Below are 27,994 nucleotides of genomic sequence, written 5' to 3' on the forward strand. Positions count from 1 at the left end.
ATGGCAGATTTTGGAGAGATCCTGAGGAACATTGGAGAATTTGGGTTATTCCAGCAGCTCACTCTGATTGCACTTTGCTTTACAAATTTAATTCAGCCTTTTATTTTTGCAAGTTTCCTTTTCATCCAGTCCGATCCAGAGCGACACTGTAACACAGACTGGATCCTTCAGGCGGACTCCAACCTGACCACAGATGAGCAGCTGAACCTGACTCTGCCCCGCGAGGAGGACGGGACCTTCAGCAGGTGTCAGATGTTTCTCCCTGTGAATTGGGACATCGGCGCCATCAGGGAGTACGGACTTAATGAGACCACACGGTGCCGGGATGGATGGGTGTACTACGACACGCTGTATGACGCCACCATAGTCACTGATGTAAGTAATGGGTGTAGAAACTGGAGACATTCGTCATGAAATTCTTTCTTTATTAAATGTGTTTTGTCTTTCTTTCTTTGCAGTTTGATCTAGTTTGTGACCAAGCTAATATGGTGCAAGTGACACAAGCAGTGTTCATGTCCGGTATTCTCGTTGGTTCTATCATATTTGGACCTTTTGCTGAATCGTAAGTGTATCATATAATCCCACACACAGCTCCCATTATTGAATATTACTGTTTATAATTTGTTATAACCCTGGTGGAGACCTATGCTTGTCGTCCCAGGTCAGGTGGGAGGTAAACACCCCACTTACAGCTGCCATTATTAAATAGTATTTTTTACAATTTTAGATTTGTTTCCAACACTAAACTAAATACTATCAGTGTATCTGCATATCTTGAAAAGTCTTAAGCATTAATTTATGTTTTCTAACAAAAAGGTGTTAGTATTAAAAAGTCTAACCTTGTTGTTTATCATCAACCTTTGTGTTGTTGAACATATAGGTAACAAGCAAGTATCGGCAACCCTACCTTAAGTTAATTTGAATAATTTTTCATTGGTTAATCCAACCATCCATTTGATGCTGCTTATCCAGATCACGTTAATACAATTAATTGTATTATTAGGAATTATTGATATATACAGTTGGGATGTACTGACTAATGTCATATTTTATTCAGACTTTCCATCTAACTCCATATTCCTTGTGTGTCCATATTAAATACCTATTGTTCAGTAAATAAACCTGTCCCACTTAATTTAATTAGTGCAGTTAGGTGCTTATTAATTTGAGCTTTGAAGTTATTGCAGTCTTTCTGCCATTTAGCACCATTATTTATTTAAATTCTGTGCTTTGACCATAAGAGAAACTTCTCTTTTTTTAATATCTGAAATGTCTTTCTGTTGCAGGTTTGGTCGCAAACGAGCAACTCAAATTACAACAGTTCTATTGTTCATATTTACCGTAACAACAGCACTATGCCCCAATGTCTACTTATACTTAGCATCCATGTTCATGGTGGGAATTGGAGGTGGAGGCTATCGAATCAACTCAATTATATTAGGTATGAACTATATACAGGTATCATTTTACATCACAATGTGACTGATTTTTATTTAAATAAAAAATTGTATAATACTAAAGTATTTTCCTGATTGCAGCCACTGAGTGGATCGGGCCTTCCAAAAGATCGTGGGGAGCATGTGTGGCTCAGCTGTTTGGTGCAGTTGGACAGTGCGTTGTCGCTGGTATGATCTACTTCATCAGAGACTGGAGACTGGCTCAGCTAATCACAGCAGCTCCAATTGCAGTGGTTGTTATCTACATATGGTGTGCATTGACTATTTTTGTATTGTCTTTGATATTTGTAAATGATTGACTATTTGAAGTGTCACTTCCTCCGCCTACCTTCTGTGAGGTTCATTCCAGAGTCAGCCAGATGGCTGTTAAGCAGAGGAAGGACAGAAGAGGCCAAGCAGCTGATTGTCAAGGCAGCCGCCATCAACAAACGCACTGTTTCAGACTCTCTTCTAAACAATGTACATTTCTCTTTTTTCCCCATTATCCATAGTGTTGGGTAATAACTGCCTAAGAGTACTTATTACTACTTTTACAAATCCTAGTAAAGTATTATTTTTGGCTTGATATCTATAAATATGTGTTTCACTAAAGATTATTTATGTTACAGATTGCTGTGAAAGATGTTGGGAACAAAGGAGGCATTAGAGTTATTTTCAGATCACCTGTACTGACTAAATATTTATTCATCATAACATTGTCATGGTAAGTAGAAATTAGAAGTTAGTAGAGCTCTACTAACTCCTTAAACATGCACTACTTTAATCTTTTATTTATTTAGTTTTTACTTTAATACAAAAAAACCTCTATGTATGGTCAAAATTCGGGAAATTAGCGAAGGGACCAAAACCTTTGTTTGTGTAATCATGTTTATTTCTGCTATAAAGTGGACATTATTTATAGGGTCTGTGAGGTTAGAATGTTTGCCTTTGGAGCCAGCCTCAAGTGGCCATTTAAAGAACTGCGGGGGGAAACGACAGCCTAATATAAAATATTTGCTGATTAAGCTATACATTGGTAATGTTCAGATAATGCAATTGACATTAAGATAATTTTGTATTAATGCTATGTAATATCGGACATTCAAGGTCTCATCCTCTACATGACTAATGTGTTTCCTTCCTGTCTTTAAACTCAGGTTTTCACTGAATCTTTCCATCTTCTGTGTGTACTTCAATATGGGAAGCTTCGGCTACAGTATCTTTGTGACACAGCTGTTGTTTGGTGCTATTGAAATACCAGCTCATATACTGTGTATGTGGCTGCTGGAGGTTTTTGGCAGAAAAATATTATTCGTAGCAACACTTCTGTCTGGAGGACTCTCTTGCATACTTGTCCTGGCTGTTCCTCAAGGTAATCCCCTTTATACATTTGTATAAAAAATGATAACTTCATGTTTTTGTCCAGTGTGTCTGGTTCTCACCTTTTGTTTTTGTGCGTTTCTTTTTTTCAGGAGAGGCCATTGCTGTTACGTCCTTAGTCGTTGCAGCACGTTTCTTCCTGCTCTCGAGTGCTTCTATATGTACTGTTTATATTCAGGAGTTGTTTCCAACATCTGTTAGGTAGGTGTAATGTGTTCCAGACCATGCAACAGCATTTAAGATGTACTAAACTGTTCATATGAACTTACGTAGGGCTCCAATGGCCTTAGATCTTCAGATAGAGCCCCTCTGGCTGCTTCAATCTAAAGGTGACCTTGCTTTTGCCATCAGGGCCCTTCGGCTTTGGAACGACCTTCCTGGGGAAACAGTGCTTGCAGAATCAGTCAACTTCTTTAAATCACACCTTTGAACACATTTTTGTAGACTTGCTTTTATGGGTCTTTGAAGTGTTTTTATTTTTTAAATTTATTTTTATTATTGACGGTTTAAAAAAAATAAATTTTTGCTCTTTTTGCCAGGCTTATCTATCTGTCATCATCACTTGTGTTCTTTCTACAATGCTTTTGCATCTCCTGCCTTTATTATTATTCACGCAATAAGTCACGTGTGTGCATGTGTGCATGAGTGAGTCTGTGATTAGGTGTGCACCTCTGTGTCTGTCAACGGCTAATCTCGCATTCTACTGCAGAAAACGTCTTAATGTTTTGGGTGCCCGGTTATGGCTGTATGCTAAGAAATCTTGTATTGCCTTTGTTATACTGCCCTCTGATTGATAGCTCTCTCTCTCTCTCTCTCTCTCTCTCTCTCTCTCTCTCTCTCTCTCTCTCTCTCTCAGCTACAGGAACATCCTGCTTCTGCTGCTTTCTGTCAGAGCCCTTTGTGAACTATTTTGAAGCGTTTCAAGCGTTTCTATTTTTGAAGATAACGTTTCTTTGATCCAAATGTGGAAATGTCTTCCATTTCCTTTCAGACAAACAGCCACAGCTTTAGGAGCCATATCAGCAAGAGTTGGTGGATTACTGGCACCACTGCTTAACATCTTGGCTGTGTACCACTGGGTCATTCCCACCACAGTCTTCAGCAGTGTAACACTGGTCAGTGGAGCGCTCTGCCTCCTGCTTCCTGAGACCAGAAGCAAAGATCTTCCAGAGTCAGCCGACGAGGCCGAGAACAGGTAACTATCGCAAATATGTTCTATTGTGACATGTCATTGGACAAGTTCATCTCTTATGTCTTATCATTTGCTTCCTGCATATCTCTCATCTGTCCTTTGACTTTCAGAGACGGGACGTCTGCAAACAAAACCAGTTGTTCAAATCCCAAATCAACCAAGCTGTAGACATGTTTAAAATCTAGAATGTATTGACTTCAAGTCATCACATCATATAAACCAGACCAAAAGCAGGTGTAGAAGTTATAAAGTGGTCTAGGCTCAAAGGTCCCTTGCCTTTAGCTTTTGTTTTCATTACTCAGCTTTATTTAGATGATAGATAGATAGATAGATATATACTTTATTAATCCCCAAGGGGAAATTTGTTGTCATAGTAGCGCCCAACACTTTACAGACACCAAATGGAATAGACAAAATAAAATAAACATACAAAATAAAATAAAATATAAGAACAGGGATGACAGATATATACAAAATAAAAAATAAAAAATAAAAATATATATATATACAATAGAATAAAAATAACTGGGCAGTGTGTATTAAGGAAATTAAATCAAATAAAATGTAAACGGAGTGTGCAAAATGTGCAAAATATGTCAAATATATATACACAATACAATATGAATAACATTAATTTAAGTTTAAACAGTGTGCAAAGTGCAAAGTATGTGTAGTGTATATGAAGTGTAAATCAACATAAATGTAAATGTGAATGTGTACAGTGAAAATTAGTCCACAGAGGGTCTGGCCAGAGGTGCTTTGTTGTACAGTCTAATTGCCGTGGGCAGGAATGTTTTCCTGTATCGGTCTTTGTGACACCGGAGCTGGATGAATCTTTTGGAGAAAGTGCTCCGCTGACTCTGCAGTAGGTGGTGGAGAGGTCCATAGATGAGTTGTAATGAAGCTGTTAATGATGACCTACATTGTTTTGAGTTAGTTTAACACTTTACAGATATACATGATACAAATCATGTGTTCATAATGTAAGCATTAAGAATGCCTCTATGTATGTGAATAACGTTTCTAAAAATAAAGCAAACTGTCAAACTGCCTTTCCAAGGTGATTAACAATATACATGGACATCCTTTCATAAGACGAAACACTGCTGTCTTCTATTCAATGGGACTGTCTTACTCATCAACATGACAGATTGGCTATTTACTTCCATATTTCATAACACATGAGGGTAAAAATACATTGTCTAAAATACGTGGGTACATACTAACTGTACTGAGGTAGAAATATTAATTTCCCTTACAGATTCCAGAAAAATAATACAAATCTGCAATCAATTCTTTGGAAGATTGACAAGAAATGAATAGGAAGTGAAATATATAGTTAATACTTGTTCTCGCCAAGCGTTAGTTGAGAAAATCTCTCCTAATGTCTGTATGTTGAATTTGAAGCCACCACCAGCTGCTTAGCTTAACTCGTCACAAAGACTGGAAAGGGGAAATCAGGTCGCCTGCTCTGTCAAAATGTAACAGCGTCCTCTAAAGCTCGCAAAAAAGCAACAAGTTGTTCCCAGCCCAGAGAACACCTGGCACATACATCTAAAAATGTCCAGCAATTATGTGTTAATTATTGAAATTGCAAGGTGCTTGCGGGTGATTGTGTTGCATTTGAGCAGAGCGAGGCCACCAGATCAGTTCAAGGTCCACGGATTTATTTATATGCAGCTGTAGAATATTCACCGTTGCGGACTGCATGCCGGTGTGCTGATCACCAGGTTATTTGACAAACACTAGGTACAACGACACACCAGGGACATCCACTTCAACTGATTTATTGTCGACAGGTGGCGACAATGGGAGGCGACATTGACAAGCAAAAACTGTATGAAACTTCTTCCGCTTGCCTTAATTAGTGTAATCAACGTAAATATATATTTTACATGTATTTGCAACCCCCCCCCCCCTCAGGTTTATTTTACAGAGATGATGTTCAGGTCAATTTGACCCGGCAGTGAAAGTGGAGGCTATGAGAAAATGTCAAATTTAGACCATTTCTTTCTTTGAAAATGACAACAAAAAACTCTATCCTGCGCTTATGTGCCCATCAGCCCATGTGAACCACACTTTCCAGACTAAACAATGTTTCTTATTTTCTCACTTTCCCCCTAAATACACTTTCATTGGACCGGGAACACTAAGGTAAGGGTTTCTTTTCTATGTGTGGGTGGAAAACTCCGCCCACACAAGAAGGTTGCTTAGAAGTCCTATCAACATTACACTCTGCAGATACATACTCAGCAGCTTACTGTAGGACAACATGAGCAACAGAAACAAAAGGATGACAGCCCTGGAGGCTCTAGAGCACATCTTTGACAGTGAAATAGAGTGAAATAGAAGAGGATGTGTCTGAAGATGAAGACCATCTTGAGGTCAATTCGGATTATGATTATGAACCATCAGATGAGGAAAGTGACATACCTGTTCCTCCAAGCGAGACATTTGTGTCAAAAAATCATGAAATACAGTGATCATCCTCACCCAATACACGTCAGCCGAGACTGTCTGACGAAAATATCATAAAGACAGTGCCAGGCCACACCAGGATGGCGGTGACTCGTGTCACAGACATCAAGTCAGCTTTTGAACTGGTCATTACAGAAAGTCATTCTAGAAATTACTAATCTAGACAGGAGACGTGTTTTGGGGGAGAAGTGGAAGGAGCTGGATGAAACGCATTGACATGCATATGTGGGGCTCCTTATCCTTGCTGGAGTCTATAAGTCAAAGGATGAATTGACATCCAGCCTGTGGGATGCAGAGACAAGCAGGGACATATTTTGAGCCACCATGTCTCTGGAGACTTTTCACATTTTCTCCAGAGTAATCCAATTGGATAATCGTGAGACAAGAGCTGGCAGCTATTAGGACCGTGTGGGACACGTGGGTAGAGGGTCTTCCCCACCTCTATAACCCAGTTCCTAATGTCACAATGGATAAAAGGTTGGTGGCAGTCTGAGGTTGCGGCCCATTTATACAATGCATGCCTTCCAAACCGTCTAAATATGACATACAAATCTGGGCAGAATGTGATGCAAACTCCAGCTATGCATTGAACATGCAGGTTTACAAATTCTTATGTCTTGATTTTGAGTGAGCAGGTCAATATGACCCTGAACAGCAGAGGTGTCTCATCTCTATTTATCTACATCACCCCATGAAAACAAACCAGAATCCCCCCTGGAGTCCAGACACTGGTGGTGGTAAAGAATGGAGTTGCTGCCCCCCGCTGTTGAATGAGGAGTACGATTGCCTGCTGCCTGGAGGTGACTGGGGTGGAGGAGGTCGCATTCAGGTTCGAGCTGAAAGGACAACTGAGAGCAGAGCAGAGAACTCCTCTAAAGTTTGACAGCAACGATCTGATTGGCTTAGAGACATAGTGACAATTGGTCGCTTAAAATTGGACGCCCCCCAGATCAGCTGATTGCGTAATCACTGAGACACTTATGCATGACCCGTCATGTAAAGAGAGTCTTCCTTCCTGAACTACCTTAAGTTCCAATTGAACTATGATCTATGGAGGGGTGAATAACTCCATTCTAAAGCTGATTGAATTGTTAGTAATGGTGTTGGTGAAGAGGTACAAACACATTTTTTGGTTTCCGACAACTCTTGGATGATTCAACATGCACCTGTACATCATTGCTGTACCTGAGAAATAAACATAACAGGACTTTGGGCAGAACCTGGCTCTGGGTGGGGGCCACCTGCCATGAGCCGATGCATGTTAAATCATGCTAAGACATACGCTATTAAAAAAACCTGTAATTTGTCCTTTTGCTTTGAACAACAAACAACAAGGTGACTAAGCAGGTAAGGTGTGAAGGCAGCCTGAAGAAAGTAAGTGTAATTCCCAAAATGTCAAACAATTGCTCTCATAAGAAAAGGGGTTGCCCTGGACGCGGTCTGACATTTAAATGTAGTTTAACCTAAAGAGCTCATCGATTAAAACTCCCTCAGTGTTTTAAAGTTGCAATTTTATTCCAGAAGGATTAACAGTAGGACAAAGCATTTCATATCAGAATTTATAGTTTTATTTTCTATGTATACAGACATTTTACAGTCAAATTACACCTCGTAAGTACTCTTGCCACTTTATTAACTATTTAAACATTTAAAACTTTAAAACAAAGTTATTCAAAAATGTTTACATCCTTTACTTCTCTTTGTATTAACTTTGGAAAAAGATCACATCTATGTCATAAATTGGATTCATTTTCCATCAGTAATGTAAAGACACATGCTGTAATTACCACACACAATTTATTAAAGATTGTGTTTGATACAGATTTCTTATTAAAAGGCAAAAGTAAATTGAATCAATATTCCATGTGCTTTTTAAAAACTAATTTAATGTGAAGTGGTTATCATGTCTGTAGTCTTAAAAAATATATATTTTTGGAAAACATCTCTATTTATATATATTTTTTGGGTACTTTCCAATGATGTGTATAACATCATGTAAACTCTTCCTTTTACCCGAGCAAATCATCCATCCAGCTACTATTTGTGGCAGGGCTTTCAGATGTTTGCTCAATGCTGTCGTTATCAGACACAAGACGACTACCCACAAATAAATGTACATCACTTGGCTCAGACACGGGCAGCAACTGCGGTTCTGATGCAAAGATGTCATCAGCAAAAAGACCTGTCTGAGCTGAAGGAGCAGCAGTAGAAGGTGTATCTAAACCAAGCAAATCATTCAGGGAGTTAGAGGTGGCTGGGCTGGATGGCAGCACCGCAAAGACATCACTAACTCCAAAGATGTCGTCCGGAAAGTCGGGCGGTTGGTTTGAAGAAGCAAAAGCACCTTCCACAGCAGGTGGCTGAGTGAACGGAGTGTCGTCTGTGCCAAACATGTCAAAGGCTGCACCCTGCTCCCTTGTCTGGCTGTTTGTACCGGAAGGACTTGAGGTCCTTGCCTCATCTTGGTTCACGGTTGCTGAAGCAGGGACGATAAGATGATCCGTCAGGACAAGCATCGCGTCATTCTCAGCCGATATCATGTGAGCGTCAAGCTGGCTGAAAGTATCAGTGGAAGCATCTTCCATGATAGAAGATACACATGTATCACTGGGGCAGATTGGATTAGAGGAATCTTGAAGAAGTTCAGGATCGGGTTCAAGAAGCGCTTCGGCGATCAGGTCTCTTCCTCCTTCGTCTGATGCATCAAACACTTCATTTGGCTTTTGAGCAGAAACATCAGTATTTATCTGAATGGCCAACGGATCATCGGGGGCTGAACTGACACTGTGCCCCAAAAAATCTGCATTAAATGGAGCACTCAAATTGTCATCACCACTTGTCTCAGCTATTAACTGATTGATTGACTCCTCCGATGCTTGACTCACTGACTCCCCAGTACTGGGGAGATTGTTAGACTCAGTTTTTCCAGGATCAGTTACAGTTGTAGACTCACTGCTTTGTAAATCTGATTCATGCTCATCAGTTTGATCTGGAGCTGTTTGGTAATCTGTTTCACTTGTTGAAGTCCTGTGCAGATTGGATGGCTCTGTGTTGCTCTCCATTGTGGGCTCCGCAAAACAAGACTGTCCCTTTATCTGCTCTCCAGCCTCTCGTTCCTGAGCTGGTACTTGAGACTCGTAGCCCTGCTTTTGTGTCTCTTTTGTAACGCCCCCTTTTACCTCCTCTCTCTTTTTGTCATCATCGTGTGTTTTGTCATTTCTTTCATCTTGCGCAGACACTTTTGTGTCATCCTCAGCCTTCTCCGAGGATGACTGAAACAGTCTTCCCAAGAGGCCACCTCCAGGTTTGACAACTTTTGGTTCAACCTTGTTTTTCTTGTCGTTTCCACCTGATGTGAAGAGCTTGGACAAAGGACTCTTTCCTTTGGACCAGGATCCCAGTTTGACTTTTGTCTTCTCAGCCGGTTTTGCAGAACCCGTCAGAGAATTTGTTCTCACGACAGGCTTCTTCTGACTTCTGCCATTTTCATTGTCATTGGCCGACTCAGTCTTTTCAAACGGATTTGTATTCCTCCCAAGACCAGCCTCCTCTCCATGCACATGTTCTGATTGACTGTGCGGAGGGCTTAGACTTTCTGATTCACAGGGGTTGACGGCATTTCTTGGAATGACATGCGATGCCTCACATGACTCTTGATGTTTCACATCCTCTTGAGTTGAATTAAAAGTTTCACTGAAACTCTGAGTATCAAGTGATTCCTCAACCTTGCCTACAGGTCCATTCAGAACCGTTATATCAGTCTGTGGGTCCTCTTGACTTCCCTCCACTTCAACAACAGGCTCTCTTTCTTTCAAAGTACTGCTTGTTTCTCCATGGCGTTTATTTTCAGGGATTTCAAGCTGTGCCCCACTTTCGTGCTGTTCTCTGCCGAACTCGAATGACAATTGATCTTGGTTCTTTTTGTCACTGCCCTCTTCTGTATCCCTGGAATGATTGACTTTGCTCTGTTCAGTTTGGTCTGAAAACTGCTCCCTGTGCTCTTCATCGTTGGCTTCTGTGGTCAGTTGAGAGGATAGGTCATACTGAGCAACATCAACCTTTGGAGCAAATCGCACATACTTCCTGGCTTTATTTGGATAGATGTCCGGCCTGTTAGATGTTTGATTGTTGGTTTTTGAAGTGGGTGCCACGTTTTTCTCTCCAGATTTCCGGTTTGTGACAGGATTTCCCCTTTCCACGGTGTGCAGAGAAAAGTTAAGTCCTGTCGAGGAGACGCTGTCTTTGGTTGGATCACTCCTGGATTTCGTTTGCTCCGATGGCAACTTCTCACCTAAGGTAAAGCCTGTTGTCTTAGATTGCTCGTTGATACCTGAAGTAAAGGAGCTTGACAATGCCTTCCCTTTATCTCTCATTTCTCCAACATGGCTGATCTTTATTTGGTTGTTGTCACTTTTGTGACGCTCTGCAGTCGATGCTCTGCCCATGTCAGATATCGTATTCTTCACGTATGATCGCTGTGCTGGATTAAACCCAGGAGTCTTCTTCTCTGGTGGCCAGCTCATTTTTTTTTTGCCCTTAACATCAGCACCACTGTTGTGAACCATTTCTCTTGCAGGCACATTTTTTACATACACACCAGCAGAGGATTTTCTGGATCCATCAGACATGTTTGAATTGCTTTTTGTCACTTTGGGAGTGGATGCAGGTGCTGGCTCATCTTTGGCTTTATTTTTCTGAAGCCAGCGGTCTTTATGTTGCATGTGCCCGAAACCTTCATCATAATTTCCTGATCTTTTAAAAAGCTGCTGGTAGTGAGAAATGCAGTAGAACTCTCCATAAAGAGATGAATAGTTGTGGATGCTGCAATAAAGTAAAACAAAGTATTTTATAATATACAGCTAAAGCTAATATCAGATAGTTTCATTCATCATATGATTTATTTGTGCTAGATCAGCTGCAGATGATTGCAAAGCATTGGACATTTGCAATAGTCATAACAAAATGTCTAGTTTTCACATCCCCTCTTACAATGTTTTAGCTCATTCATGTTATAATTTTCATTCAATGTATGTGTTGTATTAATTAGGGTGTTTTTTTACAACAATTGATCTGTGTAACTTTATTATACTGTGGAAAATATCTCACCTGAGCTTCTTCTGACAATGTATACAGCAGAAACAGTTGCGGTGCAGGATAAGTTTATTGGCCACCATTTTTTCCATTGGATAGACAGGGGTCAAACAGGCGGAACACATATCCTTGGCAGGTGAATCGAACTATGATGATAAAACAAATTCAGTTTAAGGTATTTTATGTAACACATTTAAATTAATTTGGCCTTTCTGTCATCATTTAAGTTCTCCAACATTATTTCTGTATCAGTTGTGGAAATGTTAGAGGGCATATTATTCTGTTTTGATGAAGGCAAACTGTTTTCCCCTCCCCCTTATAAAAAAGAAGCATTTTTTACACTGTGGTTTTTAAGGGTTTAAACAAACAAGAGGTAACATGCTAATAATGCTTTAAGGGTGCTGGATTTTGTTATGTTCGGACCGAGCGAGGCTATCTGTGTCCCCTTGTTTCCAGGCTTTGTCTTTCGGCAAGCTAGCTGGCTGCTGGCTTATATTTAGCACATACATATGAGAGTGGTCTTCTCTTCTAACTCTCCCACAGAAAACAAATAAGTGTATTTCCAAAAGTAAAGAAGCTATAGCGTAAGTTCCGTAATTTATTTCTCAAACATCTGCCTATCATCTTTCACGCATGCTCACTAATTGTTTACTTGCTGTCATTGTTCGGGGCTGTCAATCATGACACCAGCTGTTTAGATCAGCTGGTTTCCTCTGTCCAATAAGCACAACAAAACAATTACATCGTTAGCCAATCTTGCTGCTGTCTCTTTTGAAATATGACTGTCTCTCTACCTTCAGTTCATTTACGTTGCTGTTACGCACCCCTCCACCTCCCCATCTCCGACCAGTCTTCGCTGGTCCATCAACGCCATCATTCTATCTGCCTCATCAGCACCACCACCAGGTCTGGACTCCACGGGGGATTTATCTAGTTGCTGATCGGGGCAGACGGCCCTCAATTACAAATCTCCCCGTAGAGTCCAAGCGCCAAAGACTCTGAGACTTTATCATCACATATCATCTGTTAACAATAAACAATTATCCTTTCTTTATTATCTATTGGTAAAATAATTTAGAGAATATGCATAAGGGGTGATTTTGTAAATTCCACGACTGCAAGCTAACCTGTATGTAGCGCAACATCAATGGCTGTTGATATTGATATAATAACTTTCCATATTTAGTTCACCTTCAGATTTAAAAGTTGTGGAATAATAATGAGAGAATAAAAATCACTTTTAAACTATTGTTTATTTGGCAATGTACACAACAGAACATAAAGTATCAACTGCATAATACAAGAACTTAACAGTTTCACATGTGGTTACAGTATAAAATCCATAAGACAAAAAATGGTTTAATTAAAATGCAACATTTTAGTTATTTAATAATATCAATTTTATGACTAACAAAACCTTCTCTTAAAAACATATTGTAATAAATACACAAATGGAATAACTGCTTTCCTAAAGGGCAGGAAAGCGCACTGCATGTCTTGCTTAGTGCTTTTCCTTTGGTTGGCTAAATGTCACAAACACCGTCCCTTCCTCATTGGTGGGGTTCAACACTTTATCTTCAAAAGGGCGACCAGATCTTCGAACTAATGGCGATGTCATGACTTCGTATCTGGCGGGACTACCGACTACTTCAAACAGTGCTGATGATTTACTTTCGGACTGTTTGGTGACAAACGTTGAAGTCACAGATGAAACGAATACATTGCCATAGCGATCAGTCTCTTCGTAGGTTTCGCTGACAGTCTTTGTGCCAACTATTCCAGCGGGTTCCTCCGGAGCCGTTTTCACTTCGATCACACTCACCTTGCGATGTGCCGGACTGTGACCATTCTTTGATGCTCCATCGGCAGCAGACTTCTGTCTGAGATCACTATTTGCATCATGGCAATTTTTAGAATGACCCTCTGTTTTTGGTTTAAATGTTGACATGGGGGCCTTTGGTTGTTCAACAGACTTTCTGGCAGCCGAGTGAATGGAGATGAATGATGGAGAAGACTGGGAAGACGACTGTCTGATGAGTGGCTTGTTGTGGACTTTTCTGTGCACGTCTTGTTTAGAAGGACTTGAATCCAAAATTGCTCCTTTGGTTTGACCCGATTTGGCCTTGCTTGACCCAACACTTATTTTCTTGATGTTGTTGGCAGGTTGGAAGTTTGGCTCAGATTTCAAGGATTCATCAAATAGTCCTGACAACCCTGCAATGTCAGCCTCAGATTTCAGATTGGAGACAGAGTACAAAGCCTTTTTAATGGCCTCCTCAATGTCAAGAAGTTTTGCTAATGTTTGTTCCTTCAGATTCATTATTTCCTTGCTTGCCTTTTCCAGATCTTCAAATGCAGTTTCGACTGACGAGATGCTTTCGAGATCATCGTCCTGTGTCTCTACTTCAACTTTCTTTTCCTCCGTTTTACTTTGCTTTGCATTTCCACTTGGTGCAACCATCCAAGCGGGGACAGTGTCATATAAGGTCTTGAAGGAGCCAACATCTACACTGCTGTCATCTCCCTCTATGTCTTGCACTTGAGACAGGATTCCTTGGAGTTCCTCTCGTTTCCTCAGATTTTCAAAGATTTCCATAGCTGCTGTCACATTTCCCTTCATGATCTCCTCTTTGTGGACCGAAAGTCTTTGTCGTCTTTCATCATCTGTCTCCTTTAATTTCTTCTCTCTTAAAACAACTTTATCCTCGAGTTTGGGTTGCTTTTCCTTGACGTCATTTTGCTGTTCAAGGCATCTCTTGGTCTTTGATGTTTGGAGTGCGTCATCAGTGTTGAGTTCTTTCTTGGGAGGGGATTTGTCTTGTTGAGCACTGGTTGTGTTGGTTTGTTTATGGTCATTTACATTTACTTTCTTGGACAACAAAGGGGTTCTTTTGTCTCGCGTGTCACTTTCCTTTCTTTCAAAGTTCTGCAGAGCAGCCTGCAAGCTCATGTTCATTTCACATTTACCATCTTCTGCATAATTCTTCATGCACATTTGTATCTCATCAGCTGCATTGATTTTCTGTATTACATTTCTCTCCATTTCCACTTGCTCCACAGTGCTGTTGGACATCATTACTTGGCAGCCGGATTTGCTCCCTGTATGTGTTTTCTTTTTCTTCTTAGTTTCCTGAGACTTTGAGTCCGTTGGTAGACGTTCGTTTGTTTGATTTAAGACTTGCGATACTTCAACACAGTTTTGGTGAGATGTTTCATATAGGGTCTCTTTACTGATTTTGATGGTTCTTTGTAGTTTATCCGGAGAGGGCGTAGGAAACGGTTTGCTTTGTTTTGGAGAAATCACTGCGCTTTTCATGTTGTCTTTCATATGGCAAGTGAGTTCGGGAGCAGTGAAGATATGTGGTTCTTCTACAACTACTGATTTTGTCCATTGTGGCTTTGGAGGTATAGCTGGCTTCTGCTCCTGCGGTTTCTCACTTTTCTTTTGAGGGAGTGGAGGTGGAGTGACACTCACAGAGCTGGATGATTTAGAAATTCCATTTGCTACAGGGTTGGGTGTTGAATTCTGTGTTGTAATGGATGGTTGTCCTTCACAGGTTACTGAAATTGAAGGAGACAACACTGTGTCAGACGGAGGCATAGATACCACAACACACTGCTTCTGATTAGTCTTGCTCCTTCCTGAACAAGCCTTCCCTGAATTCCTGTATATCATTGCAGCTTTATAGTCTCCTTTGGATACATTTACACTAGACTTCTCAAGAGATTGCAAAGCCAATTGGACATTACCTCTTACAATATCTTCTTTATCTAGTAGCTTCTGCTCTGTTGCTGCACTCTGCAGAGACCTAATAGATGCCTTCACATCTCCTCTGATAACTTCTTCTGTCTCATCTTCTGTTGTCTGACCATTACACTCACAACTTACAAAAAGTGGCAGGGATTCTGGTGCACAATTAATGACTATAACGGCACTATGTTGACAAGCGTCAGAGGAAACATGGCTTCCCTGATCTTTCTCTGCATCACTGACCTTTGGATAAGTCTTGATTTGCTGGCATCTGGAGGAAGACGAACATGTAGATTGCATCACTTCGGAGGAGCTTTCCTCTTGTGCTGCAACATTCAGGTTGTATATTTTTCCAGGAACAACAACTTCGCGCTCCACATGCATACTTTGCTGCTTCGCCATTTCAAGGGACTTTTTTGCTGCTTTCACATCTCCAGAGACAATTTGCTCTTTTTGTGCATGGCTTCCTTCTATTTCAGGGTCTGACAAGTCCATGTCATAGATAGTTCCAGGTTTAATGATCTCCCGCTCCACACACATGCTCTGTTGCTTTGCGCGTTCTAATGACTGCATTGTTGCCTTGATGTCCCCGGCCACAATTTCCTCTTTTTCCACCAACACAGGTTGCTGCACTGCAAGTTGTTGCTTTGCTGATAGGATATCCCCAGGGATTATTTCTTCCTTTGGAGTGCAGTTGTCAACACAGAGAGAACACTCGGAAGAAAAAACTTTTTTGGTGTTCTTTACATCTCCCGGCAAAACATCAGAAATGGTTCGCTCTACCTGCTCTTTTTGCAAACAGAGGCTTCTCTTTGCTTCCTTCACATCCCCATGAACTATTTCAATGTAGTCCTCAGTCAGAAAGCTGTGATCAACTTCATCTGCTGTAGCGTCTGTGTGAAGACTTTTCAGATAGTGCAAGTCTCCTTTCTCAATGCAACTTTTGTACAGATTCACGTTTCCCTTTTCGTTTTCATCCACTCTACATGACGCCGCAGTCCGCTGACTATTGGCAGTTGCTAACAGATTTCCAATTGTAGACTTTATGTCTCCCCTCTCGATAACGTGACCCTCGGTTTTGGTTTCGGAATTGTAGATGAGAGAATATACTGACATCTCTGCTTGCCCCCCCGCAGTCTCTTGCATTATGATTCCTTTTTTAAAATCCTTATCTTGGACAAGCAATTCGTCGATCCTCTGGACAATGTTTTGTATTCTTTGGTCCCTCTCGAGGTGGATGATTGTGGATGACTTGTAGACTGGAAGTTCTACTACTGTGGTATTCACTTTTCCCTTCTCCACTTCTCTAAGAAGACTAACTTGGGGCTTTAGAGTTGGTTTGAGTAAGAGTTGTAACATGATGTTCCTGATGTTACCCCCGACAACCTCTTCTTTCTGGATTTGCACACCTTCATTACTTTCCAGCAGATATTTTGCCATCATAACATTTCTACTCTCATTTGCTTCTATAATGATGCCGCTTGAGTGAACAAACGCCATTTGGTACAGATAGGACAGGGTGTCAGCAACACTGTCTGCAGTGATTTTGTCTAGTGGAGTGGTCTCAAAGAGCCAGGTAGTGCACTTCACATCAGCTTTTGGTATTTCCTCCTCAGAACCTTGCGCTGAGGTATCTTCAGGCTCCTTGATTTTGTCAAGTGGCTGTGATTCAAACAGCCAAGTGCAGCGTTTCACATCTCCTTTCTGGCTGTCTTCTCTGTGGACCGTTTTTACCAGACATTGCTCCTGAGGTTCCCCTTTCAGACTGTCAATGGTTTGATTCTCAAAGAGCCAGGTGGAGGTCCTGACATCGCCCTGCTGGACGTCAGTGACACTAACCATTCGCATGAATTTCTGGCATGACTGCTCAGATTCAAATATCTGTTTATTGAGTTGCACATTACTGCTTCCCAAGTCTTCAATGACCCTGACAGAGGGCTCATCTCGGCTAGTCAGGGAGTCCAAAGGTTGTGTCTCAAACTTCCATCTGGCGGATTTCACATCTCCTTTCTGGACATCTTCCTGGGTTACAGCTCGGATGACATAAACTTCCTTGTCTGCCTTGATGGCGTCAAGGGGTTTTGTCTCAAACATCCATCTTGCTCCTCTTACATCACCACTCATTACCTCTTCTTTTTTCACAGTTGTAACTTCATGAAACTGTCCCTCTTTATCTCTGATGGCATACAGTGGCAGGGATTCAAACATCATTGTGCTTGACTTTACGTCAACACTGCTCACAGGCTGTTCCACAGAGTCTGACTTCTGTTCAAAGGGCTGGTCCTGGATTTTGTCCAGTGAGGAGGTTTCAAATACAAACCTTTTGTTCTGTACATCGCCACCTTCTTCACCAGTGACCCTCTGAATGTTTGAACCCTCAATGTCCTTATTCATCTGGTTCATGGGAGAGTTTTCAAACATCCAGGTACATTTATGTACAGAACCTTTTATAAGGTGTTCGTCTTGGTTCTGTTCATCAGATGTCACCATTTCTGACCCTATTTCATCGAGGGAGTGGGATTCAAAAAGTTCCTTGACTCGTGAGACATCTCCAGACTGAAAGTTGACCTGGCTGACACATCTCACATTGTGTTCAGAGTTTGCATCCTTTCCAATTCTATTCAAGGTTTCAGTTTCAAAAACATGTTTGACTGTTTGAACACCAACCTCCGATTTGAGAGAATCCTGAATGGTGTTGCATAGCTTCAGATTGTACTCTTCGCCATCTTTGATAATGTCTAGAGGCTGTGATTCGAAAAGCCAAGTAATGGACTTGACATTGGTATTGTCAATGGCTTCTTTATCATTATTAATTTCTGATTTGTCATAAAGCATGTTCATTGGTTGTGTCTCAAATAACCATTTACAGTTCTTGACATTACCTTTACGATGCTCCTCTTCTACAGAAACATCCTGCTCTATCTGGTTGAACTTGGAGTGGATCCCATCTATTGTCTGGGTTTCAAAAAGCCACTTTGCCATCTTGACATCGCCCACTGTATCCTCTTGTCTGGTGATGCCTTTGATCACCTCAACATTGTCTTTTCTTTCTGCAAGCTCGTCTAAAGGCTTTGTCTCAAACATCCATTTATAGTTTTGGACCTTTCCTTTGATTAATTCTTCTCGGCTGACTGTTGTGACCGTATGGAGGTTTCCGGAGCCATCCTTTATTGCGTATAAGGGAGTTGTCTCGAACATTTCTTTGGTACCTTTTACATTTCCTGCTGCAATAGCTTTTTCCCCTCCAATAAACTCTTCATCAGACTGAGCGATTTTGCTCAGTGGAATTGTTTCAAAAAGATGTTTGAATCCTTTAACATCGCCCTTTTCAATCTCTTGTTCTTCAAATGAGGTGTTCTTTTGAATGCCGCAGCTCTCAAATATTAGTTTTTTGCCTTTTACTTCTCCTTGTTCATCAGCTGAAAGGGTAACTTTCTTTAAATGCCCAACTTCATAGCTGTCATTAAGGGTCTCCATGGGTTGAGTTTCGAACAGCCACAGAGAAGTCTTGACATCTCCCGCAATAATTTCTTCCTTTTCCAAAGACTGCTCTGCTGAGTCTCCTTTTAGTGCTGCCAAGGGCTGCATCTCAAAGAGCTTCCTCTTGTTCACAACATCGGCCTCTCCAGCGCAATCAGCCACAGTTCCTTCAAACTTGTCCACTCCGACAACCTCTTGTATTGTGTCAAATGACTGAGTTTCAAACATCCACCTCTTTTGGTCAACTCCTCCTCTGTGCCCCTCTTCCAGAGATATACCCCGAATTATTTTCACCCCATCTGTTCCCTTATTAATCAGGTCCAAAGGCTGGGTTTCAAAAAGCCAACGAGCAGTGCTGATGTTGCTGCTGTTGATCTCCTCCCTGCAGATGGATTTAATCTCATGGATATTGCCACTGTTGTCTCTGATGGCACACCAAGGGTCTGCCTGGAAGAGTTTTAAAGTTTTCTGGACATCTCCTTTCTGCTCCTGAAGCTCAGATCTCAGTTTGAGGAAGCTGTGGTCTTCTATGGAGTTGCAGCGTTCAAAGTCACTCAATGGTTTAGACTCAAAAAGCAGCCGAGCCCCTGTCACATCTCCTGACTGGATAGGTTCTTTCAGCACTGCTTCAACCAGTTCACCCTCATCTCTTTCTGGTTTATTTAGAGAATCTAAAGGCTGGGTCTCAAATAGCCATGTTGATGTTCTCACATCCCCTCTGACAGAAGTCTGTCTTTCAGCAGACATGTGTTGGGTGCTGTCAACATGCTCAAACATAGAGGAGGTACCTCTGACGTTTCCACCTTTTAACTCCACATCATCCACCAGCTTCTTGGTTGCATGAGGATCCCCAATATTGTCCAGAGTCCAGTTCTCAAAGATCCACCTCATGGACTGCACTTCACATTGATAAGCTGCGTCCGCTGCTTGAGTATTTTCTGGCTGCACTGCCTTCATTATCTCATCATCCACTGCGTCATCGAGACTTGCCCTTAGATCTGGATGGATGTGTTTAAAGAGCCTCTTTAGCTCACTCTTATTCCGTTGCTGGTAAAACGTGGAAAAGGTTTCTTTAGGTGGAGGCAGAGGGAGGCCACCTATTGCTGAGGGCCCTTCATAGTCAAGGGGTCTAGGTGGTACGGGAGGAGGTGGGGGGAGAGGCAGGTCATCTTCATCATGAGATGATTGTGAAACTGTGATTTTCCTGCCTGCTTCAGCCATCTTTAAATGAAAGACAGATGGGAGTAACATTGTTAGATTTCAATAATCAAAAACAGCATTAGTTAACGTGCAAATATTGGAATGGCATGCATTTTTGCAAATTAAGCCATACTTTACCTTTGTTTATGCTCGCTTGATGTTATTCACAGCAAACCATCCTCTGTCACACCAGAGTTAACGAAACACTTTATAGCTGTTAGTAAGCAGACATCAAACAGACATCTAGGCTTTACTCCAAATGCACCAAGTTACATTAATTTCTAAATGTCTTAATTTAGAAATACAAATCTGGCGTGTTTTTTCTTTTCGCTGCAAGGGTCCAAGGACAGAGGATATTGTATGCTATACAGATTGTAAAGCCTCTGAGGCAAATTTGTGAAATAAATGAAATTGAATTGAATTAAATCAGCATTAACTTAATGTGTTTGGCTACATTGGGGCATTGGAAACAATCTGCATACACAAAAATTACATATTTTCAACTTTTGAATGGGAATCTTGGAGGCCAACAGTTGTACTGAGATGGAGCAGAATTATAACTCATTTGAAGTACAGTAATCTCACAAGTGTATCATTCTTGTTTTATCTCTGTTTTTGGTCTCCACCAACTCTACATTTTTAGCCAGTCTATGCTCCACTATGTTCTCCAGCTGGTTGCTAATGTTGTCTATTTGGTAGGAGAGAGTTTTTTTTTCTGGAATCAGATGCCTACTGTGGTCGAGAACTGATGAGTGCAGCGCGACCGAACCAAAATAGTGAAGTTGCCAAACCAGAACAATGAGTTGACGGGAACCTTATATGGCTGATAGCTATCTGTGGGTTTGTCACCACGAACAGCACCTTTCACATATATGTGGTTATTTGATCTAAAACGATACAGGATCGTATCGCAATATTTCTCGTTGCAATACTGTCTCACACCAAGTATCAATCTTTTATTATATAAGCTATACATATTGCATTATACATATTGAATCTTTTGGTCAAATGCAGTCCACTAGATGGTGCTGGGTATTCTCTGGTGAAGTCATTGGGATTGGACCATGTCGTGGACTGTAATACAAACGATTGAGTTTGTCAGGTATGATGCAACATGTACTACTGTGTTGGTCAGTCTGCCTGCTTTAATGACAAACCTATATTGCTGTAATAAAAATGAAGTGAGATGAACTGAGTGAAAACCTTATTTTATAAAATGGATGTTGACAAATATATTTTGTGATTTAATGATAAAATCATTTAATAGTGTTTATATTGTGTGAATAGTGTAAGAATTGTAGCTCTGTAATTGTTCTACTGTACCGGTCAAAGAGGCCTTTGACCCAAGATGGATGCAACCAACCTCAGCACTTTTTTATTTTACATTCTGTGTAATGGAAAGTCAAAAAAAAAGTGTCACTTTCTAAATATGCAAGCATCTGGCAGATAGTTTACTTTTTGTGTCAGTCTTCAAAATTTAGATTTACTGTGTCACATTTTGGTGGAGCCCATTGAAATTTCAAAAATGTCTAGTTTTAAGGAAATCTACTAATGGTGGTCAGCTCTGGGCAATATACATTACTGTGAAATGCCATACTAGTCATTGTCTGTTGATTGTAATGCCAAGGCCATTTGAAAAGAACATTGTAAACACAGAGCAGTTAAGTTGTTGTTCACTGTAAATTTCATTAAATTGTGGTTTTATCTGGACCGTGGTCCTGCCTGACACCTACTGCTTTTATCATAATTATTATTGTTAGTTGCATGCACCGTTAAAGTGTTTTTTGGGGGTGGTTTCCGATGTGAAGTCCCGTGGCAGAGGGTGTCGTATGTGTACATATTGTAAAGCCCTCTGAGGCAAATTTGTCACTTGTGATTTTGGGCTATGCTAAATAAATATAATTTATTTGAATTAATTTGTGCTGTTATGTTGCTTCTTGATTTTTTTAATATGTGTGAAAGGTTGTCTTTGGTCAAACAAGCGAGTCAGTTACAAAGCACACATACTAATAACAGAACCCACACAGTGTAGTAAAGGATGCTAACTGAACTATACAGTACCTTACTGTTTTTAGATCTCGTTCCTGGAGTACTGACAAATTCCTGTAGAACAGAAAAATAACAAATTAGTAAGTTACATACTTTTCTGTAAAAGTGTATATTATCGCTGTGCGTGCTATACAAGTATTCAATAGATTCTTTGTAAAAATGTTGAGTCGCTCCCATTGAGAAAGAGCATTGTGGTTATTCCCTATTGAAGCCCTTGACCTCAATGTGTGGAGAGGAATGAGAGGCATTTCAGGAACTCACTGGCTGTGCTGAGCCTCCTGTGGAGTCGATAGCTGCTGCTCTTGACAGATAGACGGCCGATCTGTCTCTCACCGAGGAGGAAGTAGCTATCTTGTTGCTGCTTTGTCTTGTTGGGGTGCTCCCCTTCGTCAGTGATGAACTATATTTGTCATCTGCAATAGAACAGACAAAATAAATCCAATACATTTACCTCACATATCTATATATTTTGTATAATGTGCTCAGTAGTAAGAATAACTGAAGGAAAAATAACCATTTAACGGTGTCTCCTTCGCTGGTTTAGATTTGTTGACACACACTTTAAAAATAGGACTCCTTTTCAGTGTCCAGAAATAAGTGTTGCGTGTGACCAACCAGTTAATGATAACACTGTGTCTGTATTCTTAGTAGAAGTCTTTCTTATCACTGTTGCAGTTCCCTCTTGACTTGTGGAAACTATTCCATCTGCAACAAGGCCTACAGTATGTGGCGTCCTAACGGTGATTCTGAGTAGCTCAGAGGACTTCATTATTCAAATGAACCAACATATGATTTATTGTGCAGGGAAACATTGTAACAAACAAGTGAGTTTACAAAGGCTTTGATCCCACTAGCTGACAGGACAAACAGGCCTGCCTGCTGCTGTGGGACCACCACCAAACTGCATGCCATAGACTGACCATGACGCCAGAGAAAAAAAAAGGGAAAAAAAGCAGCAACTGCTAGCTCAGCTGGAGTGACACAGATTATTTGCACATTGTTTGCGGGAGCTCTCTGCCATCAAACCATCAACACCTGGCCAAAAGGAATGCGCCCGCCTGACCCCGTAAAAAGTATCGAGATGGTCTGAGCTTGGTGTGCGTTCGATCGCCTGGTTTGGTTTACTCAGCATGAATACAGTTCTTTGATTGATTGAAAAAAGCCAATGGCATCACCTGAGAACAGTTTGAATAAAGTACACGGTGGATGTGTCGTATTTCAACAACAACAACAACAACCGCATTACGAACAATGTGACCAGAGGTCGACAGCACAGACTGCTGCACAGGCCATCCGGCTGGGCAGATTTGAGCACACCTCCCCTTTTCACACACTAAGCCCTCGCAGGACAAAAGGATGGACCAGTAAGCTGGCGCCTCTCACGAGTCCGGACTTAAACTATTTTCATAGATGGGTGAGCAGACTGAATGAGGCACCCGAGTGCCATGCGTGTCCTGTTGAAGTCCTCACCCACTCGACCGAGGGGTCAACTTCATCACTTATCACCATACATACAAACCAATAGCGGGTTGAAAATACTGATGTGTAAAAAGCCAGTAGTTACCAAATGAAAAGTGACTCCAAGCTTCATTAAACTCTGCTACCTTCCTCAGTGATTCCTACCCTTTGGAAGCACTTTCTGCTGACATCTCTTTGATCTGAGGTGTGTTCTCCAGGAATGAAGAGGAGCTATTAGCGGCACAGTAATGTGGGGGGCGTTTTGGGCTGCCGGCAGCTGTACAAATGATGCTGAAATGCAGTTGCTATTTGTTCTTCACTACGACCACCTTCACCGCCGTCAGCTGTCGGCGATTGACGCCACATTCACAGACTGTAATAAAAACCAGCATGCCAAAAGGCACCACTGTGTAGTACACCGGTCGATTAAAGTTAGGTCTGATTGTCCTTATTGCTTTAGTGGCAGATATCTGCTTCCCATGCCACGGTTCATCATGACTCTTGTGATAATAGAAAGACGGAAAGCCACTGATTGACTGTTGTCTGACCTCCCATTCCAGACATTTCTATGAATAAATGGATGAAAACTGATAGCCACTTAAGACGTAATGCAGATGCCAGCCATATAGTCACACTGCAATTTGTGAGTTTGTTTAGCTCTGATATCACTATCACAATAGCCATAATATGAGTAAAATGAAAAGCATTTAGATCTTTTTTTGTGTCTTCTCTTTGTTCAAAGTCCGAAATTGAATAATGTATTCTAAGCTTCTATCCTTTAAATTAATTGTGAAAAAGTATTTGGTTTGTCATCGAAATGAAACTTAATATTTTGAATATTGTTATACTAAAAATAAAAGCAAAGAGCATCCACTAAACTCCATGTTCTTATCCTACAGATCAATCACCTCAGACAGAATAAAGTAGCTTTCTCAGTCACCATCATACAGTATATTTTACATTGGCTACGCATTCGCCTCAGTTTCCCACAAGTCAAAACTCATGATACTCACTCGAATACCATCCAGCGTCGTTCTCTGTCACTTCCCTGTGTATCTCCGCTGTGGTGGATAACTTAAGGCCCAATACAGCCTGTGTCTCTCCGTCCCTGTGACTGAACTCTTCCTAGTCCTGTGGTCCCGGCGACAGCTGATTTTTATCAGATCCCACTGCCCCAGTGGGAAGACTCCGGCTATTTTGGGAGGGTGGGCTGGCGGCTGCTGCTCGGCTGAGTCAATCACCTCGGTTAGTCACTGTGAGACTGAGGCACCCCTCCACCTCCCATTCCCAGAGCTATATTGTCACCCACTATAACGGTCACTGGGTGGGACCTGCAGTATGTGTGTCAGTGGGTGTTTGGTGGGCAACATCATTTTAAAAAAAACAGACATACTGAAGGTATTTTTTATAAGTGGCACACGGATAATGCTTTCATATTTCATGTTAGTATTGTCACAGAATGTTCTGTTCAATAATGATGGTATAACATAGATGATTATCTAGTGGTTGGACAATTCAAAGCTGATAGAAATTCAAAGTACCCCAGATACACTACGATTATTGTCAGTCATTCTCTATCCACACAGGAAACGTCCTAGGGTCAAGCCTGATATACGCATGGTATCAGTTCCAAGACAAAGAGAGGCATGGCTCTGAGGGCCACGGTCGGCGTCATGGTCGGAGCCATCGGCAACAGCCTCACTCCTATCTTAAGCATGTCAGCCAAACACATAGTTATGGATTGACACCGCAAGATCCTCGTCTTTATTTAGCTGTTTCCCTGCAACTCACAGGGCCAAAGAACACAGAGGTCAGTGTTTACTCACGTCAGGATGTGCATGGTGACACTTTAAATACCCGAGGCATTCTTACTCGGGTAACTTAATATAGATTAATTTGAGATACTTGATGTATGGGGATGCTCAAGCACTGTTTTTGGCACAGACGGATAAATGCCTGAGCCCACATTTAGATTTCACAGATCTAGCAAGAACACAGACTTCCTCAAAAGTCAGAGATGGTGGTCTTACTTTTCCAAAAGGTTTCAATAGACTAGATTGTGAACCGTGGTACCAAAATAAGACAGTGATCTAATGCCCTTGGGGGGGCCCGGGCACCAACCCCATCTGCCCTATCAGATGTCAGTGCCTATAAACATGAAAACAAGCATCACAGCTCACCTTGTAAGTATCTGGATGCTCTGGCTGAAGACTCTGGCAGTCCATTCATGTCCTTTCTGCCTTCCAACTGGGCGGCTCTCTGTGGATAAACAACATATAGTGTGGTGAAGACGGTTACAACACAATGCTTTTAGTGTTTCTAGTGTCACGGCATAATATGTCTCTTTTTTGGTAGCACTGTTTGGGAACGCAACCTGCTACGATTACTTTCGAGTGTTAGATGAGAACACCAATACCACTGTCAAGTCTGCCAATTACATATGTCCAAGGTACTAAGCTGTTAGGTATATATATTTCATTATACATTTCATTTTTGTACAGGTCAAATTAATGAGATGGATCATATTATTTAGTGAGCTTTACAGGTGCTAGGTGGGCATTGTTACATTTGGACAGAGCCACGCTAGCTGTTTCTCCCTGCCTTATGTTAAGCTAAACTCTCACACCTGAGTGCTTGTTTCCTTATGGCTTCTCCCGTCCAGCAGGGGGCAGTCTCTCCCTGCGTTGCTGCCAGTAGCAGAGGCGTTGAGCCGAGGGCTGCTGTTGAAGCCTTGCTGCAGCTTGGCCTTGGACTCAAACAGGGCACACAGAGCTTTGGTGGCCGACGACTCCTTCTGAGGAAGGACGTCCATGGAGCGACTCCTGCTCAAATTAGAGCTTCTTCCAGCTCCCCAGAGGGCCCCGTTGTCACCGCTCTCCAGCTGCCTCCATCCACCGTCCACACAACTTACTGACACCTGAAAACAGCACATTGAATGTTGTTGTTGTTGTTGTTGTTGTATTTGCTGTCATATTTTATTTCTGATGATGAAAATAAGAATATAAAAAGATGTATTACCTGAAGTTTATGCTCCTGTTTTTTAATACCCCTCAGGTCAGCACAGCTTTGGTAACTGTTTGGCAAAATGTAATTTACATTTTTTTTTAAAACAATTCTTTTTTTTTGTATCCAAGAATCAGCAAAAGTGAATGAAACTGTTTACGTGCCCTTGAGCAATGCACTAACACTCAACTCTCATTTTCTTATTGGTAGGCTATCCATTTCCATCACCTACAAAGGCCTTCACAACCTCACCCCCTCATACCTTTTCTGACCTCTTGCAATGTCAGATCCCCCGACGCCAACCTCCTCACCCCCCTACTCTGTCCAAGCATCGGACCTGGGGGGGGGGGACAGGGCCTTCTCCATTGCTGCCCCCTCCCTCTGGAACTCTCTCCCCATCACCTCAGACATTCTCCATCACCACTTTCAAAACAGCCCTTAAAACTCATTTATTTAAATCTACTTTTAACTTGTGATTCCAAGTATGTTTTTGTTTTGTTTATTACTGTTACGTGTGTACATTGTTATTGCTTTTATTCTTTCTGTTTTTACCATGTAAAGTGCCTTGAGTGCCTTTGAATGTATTATTATTATTATTCGCTCCCAATATGTGTGATTGAATGCTGTATGTGCACAAACAGTATATTGTGCAGAACTTACTGTTGTACTAGCTGAGAGACAGACTTCCTGTCCCAGCGGGTGGGAGCTGGCATGACCCATGACCTCTCCTGAACCCCAGAAAGACTCCTCAGGGACTGGGTCCTCCTCAGGCCAAATGTCTCCATCGCAGTCACTCTTAAAGCAGCTAAAATAAGCAAATGTTACAGTAATATTTTGTGGCAGCAACCTTGAATCGCCTCGCAGAAAGTAAGAAAGTCTATGATCGGAGGAGCTTATTGTCACAAAGTGAAAGGCATTTTGACTAGAAGCACAGCTGAGGTTTAACCTCATTTGAGTTACTCTATAACAGATTGTCACACTGCCAGTCATATGACTCTGTTAATGTTTATGAACTCAGACAGCAAACACAAATGTGCACCTCTGCATGACTGTGTCTCTTTGTACAATAATCAGGATTATATTGTAGCTCAAATGCCATACTCTCAAAATAAGAAAAAAAAGTTACACAATCTACATTTTAAACTTAGAAAGCTATATGTTCATATATATGCTCTATAAACTCATGTATCGTAAAAAAATTTTTTGAAAAAGAAGCCAAAAAAAGCTACAAAGCAGAATATAGCTACAATATTGCCATTGAAAATTAGACTGAGCTGCTGTTCTGTCTGCAAAATCAAAGAATTCTCAACACCGACCTGAAGAGAAGACGCTGAAGTCACCTGTGCATCTCTGTCACTTGTGGTTGAGGAGCATCTCTCACTAGACAAAGCAATTTCTAGTGGTCAAAGTCCCTTTAGTACCTTGTGATGCAAAACCTCCGGATACAAGGAACGCTAACACAATACCATCACCTGA

General features: G+C 41.3%; 2 protein-coding genes across 2 annotated transcripts; one reads left to right on the forward strand and one right to left on the reverse strand.

Annotated features, from left to right (window-relative positions):
• On the forward strand, positions 1-4,176 carry LOC117746300 (solute carrier family 22 member 13-like). Its single transcript, XM_034555350.1, has 10 exons — positions 1-375; positions 459-562; positions 1,287-1,441; positions 1,539-1,707; positions 1,796-1,916; positions 2,066-2,160; positions 2,594-2,808; positions 2,909-3,017; positions 3,808-4,011; positions 4,119-4,176. Exons 1-10 carry the CDS (start codon positions 1-3, stop codon positions 4,174-4,176), a joined length of 1,605 nt encoding a protein of 534 aa, XP_034411241.1.
• Positions 4,177-15,084: 10,908 nt separating this feature from the next.
• xirp1 (xin actin binding repeat containing 1) lies at positions 15,085-27,303 on the reverse strand. The gene is made up of 8 exons (XM_034556261.1): positions 27,179-27,303; positions 26,534-26,588; positions 26,142-26,432; positions 25,696-25,774; positions 22,319-22,470; positions 22,070-22,111; positions 15,572-20,029; positions 15,085-15,138 (listed from the first exon to the last, which is right to left on the reverse strand). Exons 1-8 carry the CDS (start codon positions 27,301-27,303, stop codon positions 15,136-15,138), a joined length of 5,205 nt encoding a protein of 1,734 aa, XP_034412152.1. The 3' UTR covers positions 15,085-15,135.
• Positions 27,304-27,994: the final 691 nt, after the last annotated feature.

Source organism: Cyclopterus lumpus, chromosome 17 (assembly GCF_009769545.1).
Source record: "Cyclopterus lumpus isolate fCycLum1 chromosome 17, fCycLum1.pri, whole genome shotgun sequence".
Classification (NCBI taxonomy): domain Eukaryota; kingdom Metazoa; phylum Chordata; class Actinopteri; order Perciformes; family Cyclopteridae; genus Cyclopterus; species Cyclopterus lumpus.

What these genes read in the sequence shown, in the direction of transcription:
- LOC117746300 (XM_034555350.1), top strand. Translation starts at nt 1, where the DNA reads ATGGCAGATTTTGGAGAGATCCTGAGGAACATTGGAGAATTTGGGTTA. An exon ending in TTCATCATAACATTGTCATG is followed by an intron (nt 2,161 to 2,593) that starts GTAAGTAGAAAT and finishes CTTTAAACTCAG; the next exon opens with GTTTTCACTGAATCTTTCCA. An exon ending in TGTCCTGGCTGTTCCTCAAG is followed by an intron (nt 2,809 to 2,908) that starts GTAATCCCCTTT and finishes TCTTTTTTTCAG; the next exon opens with GAGAGGCCATTGCTGTTACG.
- xirp1 (XM_034556261.1), bottom strand. Translation starts at nt 27,303, where the DNA reads ATGGAGACATTTGGCCTGAGGAGGACCCAGTCCCTGAGGAGTCTTTCT. An exon ending in AACAGGAGCATAAACTTCAG is followed by an intron (nt 26,433 to 26,533) that starts GTAATACATCTT and finishes TGCTGTTTTCAG; the next exon opens with GTGTCAGTAAGTTGTGTGGA. An exon ending in AGCATCCAGATACTTACAAG is followed by an intron (nt 22,471 to 25,695) that starts GTGAGCTGTGAT and finishes GTTCTATTGCAG; the next exon opens with ATGACAAATATAGTTCATCA.